Source organism: Engraulis encrasicolus, chromosome 5 (assembly GCF_034702125.1).
Source record: "Engraulis encrasicolus isolate BLACKSEA-1 chromosome 5, IST_EnEncr_1.0, whole genome shotgun sequence".
In the NCBI taxonomy this organism is placed as follows: Eukaryota; Metazoa; Chordata; class Actinopteri; order Clupeiformes; family Engraulidae; genus Engraulis; species Engraulis encrasicolus.
In genome coordinates, this window is record NC_085861.1 from 25,060,446 (window position 1) to 25,067,945 (window position 7,500).

Below are 7,500 nucleotides of genomic sequence, written 5' to 3' on the forward strand. Positions count from 1 at the left end.
CCCGGGTCCTATGTTCCCCTGTCTTTGTATGGAAGCGGGGAACATAGGACCCTTTTTCTAAAAAAGAGTTCTATGTTCCCTGCATTGTATGTTTCCAAGTTTTCAAATTGTGCCCTTCCCAAAGCCATCCATAAACCTAACCTGTGAGAAATGCAATGTTTCTGAGTTGTAAATGTGTGCCCAAACCTGCACTTTGCCATTGTGTCAGCAGTCTACTTGGAAGCAGCAGGGAACATAGAACCCTTTTTTGAAAAAAGGGTCCTAAATTCCCAGCATTGTATGTTTCCAAGTTTTCAAATTGTGCCCTTCCCAAAACCATCCCTAAACCTAACCTGTCGTAATGCAATGTTGCTGAGTTTTTAATTTATGCCCTGATCAAAACTATCCCTAAACCTAACCTGTCACAGTTGCAACAGCAACATGCACTTTGCCATGTGTCAGCAGTCTACTTTGAAGCAGTGGGGAACATATAACCCTTTTTTGAAAAAAGGGTCCTATGTTCCACGGTAGAGGGGAACATAGGACCCGGGGAACATAGGGATGACCCCATAAAGCCATGCTCTGTTGGAAATGGCTGATTTTGAGGCTACCTGCAAGAGACTAGACTAGTCAATGGATCTATGACTAGGTACTGTTGTATTGTTAGTAATTTGATGCAATGCAAAATTACAATGCAGTGCAATGCCTTTAATTTACTTGTTGCCAATGATGCTTAAACATGTAATTTCGGATCCTAACGTTCAGTACAATTGATGCTTATGTGCAGCAATTCGTTTTTTTATGGTTGACATAGGCATAGAATTTGATTTTCTGTGGGTATTGAAAAAACACCTAAAATCCTATAAAGGCTCTGACACTGTTGGGTTGTATGATTCCAAAATGGCTTGTATCCAATGAGTTAAGAGCAGAGAGAGGCCGATTATATACACTCCATGGGCTTTGTTCTTACTTAGAGACTGAGATTGACACCCTCTGCTGTCCAGTGTCAGGTTAAATGGCAACAGACCTACCTGTATGTCACGTGCAACCCTCAGAAAAAGCTAACTGGTCTCATAACTGTCCAACAAACACAGTGGGGAGACTCACTGCACAAAACTAAAAACTATCAAATGACCCCTTAGCATTGGACTGTTCCTTTAAGTGCAAGTGAGAAAACAACTACACTTGGCAGAAACTGAGACTGACACCATGGTGCCCTTACACCCCCACTTTTGGGCTCCCTAAATGAGGGTTTCTCAACTTTAACTGCAGCCAAATGAGTGGAGTGCAGCAGCAGTAACATTGCTAATAAATAAAGAATGACGAAAAAAATGCTCCACCACTCATATGGCGCCCTTGACTGACACACTTGGCCCTTAACTGAGACTGGGATTGACATCCACTGTTGTCCAATGTCAGGTTAAATGTTAAACGGTGTGTGGCCTTACCCGTGTACTCCAGGTGAAAGCCGGAGGTGTGTGGCCTTACCCGTGTACTCCAGGTGAAAGCCGGAGGTGTGTGGCCTTACCCGTGTACTCCAGGTGAAAGCCGGAGCCCGATGTGCTCATGTCCGTCTGGAACGTCAGGTACAAGTTGTTGGAGGTGCTGTTGAGGACCGGCGGGATGGTGGTACCTGAAGAAGGCCGCGGAGAAATGGAGGTGGAGGAGAAGAGGAGATATGGAGGAAGATAGGTGAGAGGATGGGATGATGGGGGAGGTGGAGGAGAAGAGAAGTTATGGAGGAGAGGATGGAATGATGGGAGAGGTGGAGGAGAAGAGAAGATATGGAGGAAGATAGGCGACAGGATGGGATGATGGGAGAGGTGGGGGACAAGAGAAGATATAGAGGAAGACAGGTGAGAGGAAGGATTGATGGGAGAGGTGGAGGAGAAGAGAAGATATGGAGGGAGATAGGTGAGAGGATGGGATGATGGTAGAGGTGGAGGAGGAGAGGTGGAGGGCAACAGGTGAGAGGAAGGGTGGCAAGGATGGAAGTGAAGATGGGTGGGAAGAGAGGTGAAGGAGAAGGGGTGGAGGAAAATTGGTGAGAGGATGAGAGGTTGGAAGAGGTCAAAGAAGATGAGTGAAAAGATGGGAGAATGACAGAGGTGGAGGAGGATGGATGGGAGGAGAGGAGAAGAGGTGGAGGTAGATGGGTGAGAGGATGGTAGGATGGAAGTAGTGTAGGGATATGGGTGAGAGGATGGGAGGATGGGGGAGGTAGAGAAGGACGGATGGGCAGATAGAAGGATGGGTGGTAAGGATGGGTGACAGTCAGGAGAGGTGAACGAGAAGAGACGGAGGAATTTGGGTGAGAGGAGGATAGATGGAAGGATGGTTGGATGGATGGGTGGATGGATGGGTGGGAGGAAAGGTGGAGAAGAACAGATGTTATTATCTGTCGACGCCGCCTCACGCACACCCCAGATTACCAGCGCTGTCGCTGCTCATCCGCCGCCAAATCTCCAATCTGTCTGGAGCGTTTCCCCTTCTCTTCCCTTGTCGTCCTCCGAGCGCGCCGCTGACAGGACACGGCTGAGGGAGGTCGCCACAAAGCAGCAAATGGTGTGTGTGTGTGTGTGTGTGTGTGTGTGTGTGTGTGTGTGTGTGTGTGTGTGTGTGTGTGTGTGTGTGTGTGTGTGTGTGTGTGTGTGTGTGCATGTGTGTATCGCTCAAAGCAGCAAAGTATGCGTGTGTGTGTGTGTGTGTGCGCGCGTGCATGCATGTGTTTGTGTGTGTGTGTGTGTGTGGGTGCATGTGAGTGTGTGTATCGCTCAAAGCAGCAAAGTACGTGTGCGTGTGTGCATGCGTGCGTGCGTACGCGACTGCGTGCGTGTGTGCATGCGTGTGTGCATGCGTGCGTACGCGACTGCGTGCGTGTGTGTGCGCACTCACGCACGTGTCTGTGTATTGAGTGAGTGAGGGTGGGAGGCGTCGCGGGTGACACGGCTTGTATTGTTAGCTTTGAGAGACAGCGTCATTAAAGGTGCTTACGGCCACGTCTGGGTGACCCATTCATCTGCCCGCCTCCACCTCCTCGCCTGTCCCGGCCCCCTGCCTTGACTGTGATTGAAGCCCGAGCAATGCCCCGCCGGACGACTTGACAGGTTAGGTCACCAGACATGGCCGCACACACACGGACAAACACAAGCGCACACACAGACAAAAACACGTGTCCATGAACCACCTCATGAAAAGTGCCACTGCAACTCTGTGTGTGTGTGTGTGTGCGTGTGTGTGTGTGTGTGTGTGTGTGTGTGTGTGTGTGTGCGTCTGTGTGTGCGTCTGTGTGTGCGTCTGTGTGTGCGTGTGTCTGTGTGTCTGTGTGTGTGTGTGTGTGTGTGTGTGTGTGTGTGTGTGTGTGTGTGTGTGTGTGTGTGTGTGTGTGTGTGTGTGTGTGTGTGTGTGTGTGTGTGTGTGTGTGAGAGAGTGTGCGCGCACGCACGTGCACAAGTGTGTAGGGGACAGTGAACGTTCTGTTGCATTTTCACTGTAATAGAAAATTAAATCCCTACCTTTACTGACAGACAAGAAGGACAGAAAAAACACAATGTAAAGAATGATTGAAGAGGATTTCAGAAATTATTCTCAAGAGTATTTGATTTTGCTGCCACGCACGACCGACAGAAAAGAAGGCCTCATCCCTTTTCAACCGCATCAGTTATCACCTTTCCGACGTATACTGTATATTGTTATGCTGCCCACACGTACTTCTGTTTTGCTAATGCAAGTTACTGTCCGCTCTCAGATCCGTCCGCCGCGGATCTAATTTGAGCGGCTGGATAGATTAAATGTCAACCTGTCAGCGGCACTTACTTCCTGTCCGGGAACATTCCCCCCCACTCGTCGACTCAGGCCTGTGCACATCTATTTCATTTTCGCACAAATTTATGCCGCGTTATGCCTTTGTGGGAGCCAAAAAAAGGACGGATGGGGGGAGGGGGGAGGTGGGAGAGGGAGAGGTAGAGGAGAAAGAAAAACAAACTTCGAGAAAAAAAAGCTGACAAATAATGAAATGCTGTCCCTCAATGTTGCCTTCAGTGTCTTTCTCTTCTCTTCTCTTCTCTTCTCTTCTCTTCTCTTCTCTTCTCTTCTCTTCTCTTCTCTTCTCTTCTCTTCTCTTCTCTTCTCTTCTCTTCCTCCATGCTCTCTCTCCCTTACTTTCTGTCTCTCTCTCTCTCTCTCTCTCTCTCTCTCTGCCCCTATATACTACTCTCTCCCTCGTTCCCCAAACACATCCTCCCCCAATCCCTTCTTCTCTATCCCGTCTTGGTTGCGTGGTAGGCAGCCGCTTTCCCTCCGCGCTACTCTGTGCTGCGTTGCGCTGTACTGCGCCGTGCTGTGCTGCGCTGTGCTGTGCTGTGCTGCGTTGCGCTGTACTGCGCCGTGCTGTGCTGCGCTGTGCTGTGCTGTGCTGTGCTGTGCTGCGCTGCGCTGTACTGTGCTGTACTGCGCCGTGCCTCCGCGTCGCTACTTGCCATCCTGTTTTCTACTTACAGTGAGGGTCCCTGTGGGATGGCGCTGACACCCCCATTTCCCCTTGACTGATTACGGAGGCGCCCATGCATGATGCTCAATGACGGCTCTGATATTGATGCCTTTTGGACGATGAAACAAAAATTCTCGGCGCGGAAGTTTTTCGCAGCTAAAAAAAAACAAAAAAACACAGAGAGAGAGAGAGAGAGAGACACACGGGAGACAGAGAGCGTGAAGCGGAGGATTGTGTTGGCTGCGGTGATTGTGGTGGTGGTGGTGGTGAGGTGGGTGGTAGGTGTGAAAGTGATGTTGGGGAGTGTGGCGTTTGTTTTGTTTTGTGTGTGTGTTTGTGTGTGTGTACAAGTGGTGTTGATGTCTGTGTGTTTGCTTGAATGGGTGCGAGTGCATGCGCGTGTGTGCGAGTGTGTGTGTGTGTGTGTGTGTGTGTGTGTGTGTGTGTGTGTGTGTGTGTGTGTGTGTGTGTGTGTGTGTGTGTGTGTGTGTGTGTGTGTCTGTGTCTGTGTCTGTGTCTGTGTCTGTGTCTGTGTGCTGTATGTGTCTGTGTGTGTGCTGTATGTGTGTGGTGTGCTGGGGAGTGACACAAAACTCTTTATCACCCCAGCCCAAGACCCTCAGGCCTTTCCGTGCATCGCTTCAGTTTCCTGGCGCGAACAAAAGCAGACCGGCGTTCACGGCCAAGCCCAGCCATAGGGGTAAAATCAAGATGATGTGCGAGAGGCTTTCTTTGAAACCCAAGTGTGCGGAGACCAAAGGCGAAGTAGAGAAAAAAAATAATAAGCCGCTTGAGCACATCGAGCACAGCTTTCCATAGACCACATGTGACAGTCAAGTGAAGAGGAAGAAAAACAAAAAAAAACCACAACGCTCCTAACGTGGTCACATCTCTTGGAAATACTAGTGGCTTTCCAGTCTGACAAAGCAATTAGATGTGGCTGCGTAAAACCTCATGCATATATGCATCATACTGTATGTTGCATCCAAGGAGGTCTATTGGTTGCATCTGAAGCAGCACTGCCACCGCCATGTATGTGCGGCCATCTTATAAATATAAAACATGGAAATTGAAAAGCCAGCTATACCTCGGGGTGTTTGCCTCTGCTGTACGAGCGGGGAAGGGAGGAAAAAACGAAGGAGAAGGGGAATGAAAAAAAAACGTGTACTATCCTTCTCCACCAGCTGCAAGCGCAGCAAATGTTGAGGATGTTTACGAGTTCAGTAACTGTTCATCAGAGACAGTACTGGTCAGTCTAGGGCGCATGAAGCCACGGTGGAAATACACAGTCAGGGCAGGCGCTAGGCATAGGCACACCAGGTAGTCGCCCAGGGCGCCAAAAGTATTGAGGGCGGAACACGGAAAAAAAAACTTCTTTACACTCAACACGTTGATAATGACTATTCATGGACTCGACGCAGATTAACTGTGTTCGATCAGATGCATGACGCTATGTTTACAGATGACAATGTCTAAATGCACAAAAAGGGAAGGGGGTGCTTAGAGGCGATTCTAGGGTCAGATGGGGCCCCAAGCGAAAATGCAAAATAATGAACATTTGAACCAAAATCGCCACTACTGTGGTAAAGTGTGGGCTGTTATCCACTATCTAGGGGCTTGAGGGCCCCAAGCGTCTGACTGCCTTGCCTGGTGGCAAGATGCGCCTCTGGGGGTGCTCGCCTAGGGCACCAAGTTGACTAGAACCGGCCCTGTACACAGTTGAAGGCCTCTATTACCCAGACAGGAAAGCTGCCATGTGACCGCCTGCACCGTGAGCAGATGAACCCAACGACTTGATTGGCTCTTTGGAGATATGTAAAATTGACAGCTAACACTTGGAGAAATCAATCCGAGAGAGAGAGAGACAGAGAGAGAGAGAGAGAGAGAGAGAGAGAGAGAGAGGGGGGGAGAGGGAGAGAAAGAGAGAAATGAGAAAAAGAGTGGAAAAGAAAGAGAAAGAGAAAGAGAAAGAGGGAGAGGAGAGGGAGGACAGGGATGATAAAGAGAGAGGGATAGGCAGACAGACAGAAAGACAGACAGGGAAAGAGATACAGAGAGTGAGAGCGAGAGAAAGAGAGGTGGAAAAGAAAAAAAACAAAGAAAGTACCTGAATAACTTCCGAGTCTTGGTGCATCGCTGTCGACTCCGTCGTAGAACTCCAACGTGTCCCAGTTGTGCTCGGTGGCAAAACTCACCACTGTGATCTAAATATGCAGAGGAAGGGAAAAACAGCCGCTGCAGCATTAAGCTGGTAAAGCCCCTGAAAATTGATAGTGTCATCCAAATGTATTCAACTATTTATGGGGGAGTATTGGCTTAGCAAAACAGGGAGCGTACGGGAGTGTCGCATGGGTTTTGGGGTTGGGGGGGTGGGGGGGGGAGTTGAGGCGGTGGGATTTTTTTTTGTTGTTGTGAGATGGTATGGTGTGGTGAGGTGTAGAGGCAAAGTTTCACAGCACTCTGGAGCTTCTTTTAGACTGACATAAATTGTCAACAGTGATCTTGTCAAGTGCCGGGTTTGCAACTGTGAGGGGCGAGGGACGACACAATGTTTCACAGCTGTCTGGAAACTAGCTAAGGGGGCCGGTCTAGGGTGTGGGGGGACCAGCCCTTTGTTTTCTGGGGAGGGAGGGGAGAACCATCCACACCAAATTGCCGGGGGGATATTAAATATTTGCCATTTGAATAATTAAGTCAGCTCCAGGGAGTTCCCTAGATGGATCGCAGTGCTAAAAGCTCTGGACTTAACTGCAGAGAAGGCAACTTTCTTCCCTCTCTCTCTCTCTTTATAGTGTATGCATCTCTGTCTCTGTCTCTGTCTCTGTCTCTGTCTCTGTCTCTGTCTCTGTCGCTCTCTCTCTCTCTCTCTCTCTCTCTCTCTCTCTCTCTCTCTCTCTCTCTCTCTCTCTCTCTCTCTCTCTCTCTCTCTCTCTCTCTCTCTCTCTCTCATATGATTTCAGTTGTAGAATATATTTTTCTGAAGTGGCTTCCTCACTTGGATCCCGGCTCCCTCTGGAACGAAGACCTTCCAA

General features: G+C 49.2%; 1 protein-coding gene across 1 annotated transcript in view; it reads right to left on the reverse strand.

Annotated features, from left to right (window-relative positions):
- Window positions 1-7,500, reverse strand: part of csmd3a (CUB and Sushi multiple domains 3a) — a 393,918-nt gene that overhangs the window by 186,545 nt on the left and 199,873 nt on the right. Inside the window, exons 36-38 of the mRNA XM_063199008.1 lie at window positions 7,464-7,500; window positions 6,576-6,672; window positions 1,508-1,612 (exon numbers count right to left, since the gene is read on the reverse strand). The exon at window positions 7,464-7,500 is cut by the window's right edge and continues 88 nt beyond it. Of these exons, the coding sequence (XP_063055078.1) occupies window positions 1,508-1,612; window positions 6,576-6,672; window positions 7,464-7,500 (239 nt within the window). The remainder of the gene's footprint in view (window positions 1-1,507; window positions 1,613-6,575; window positions 6,673-7,463) is intronic.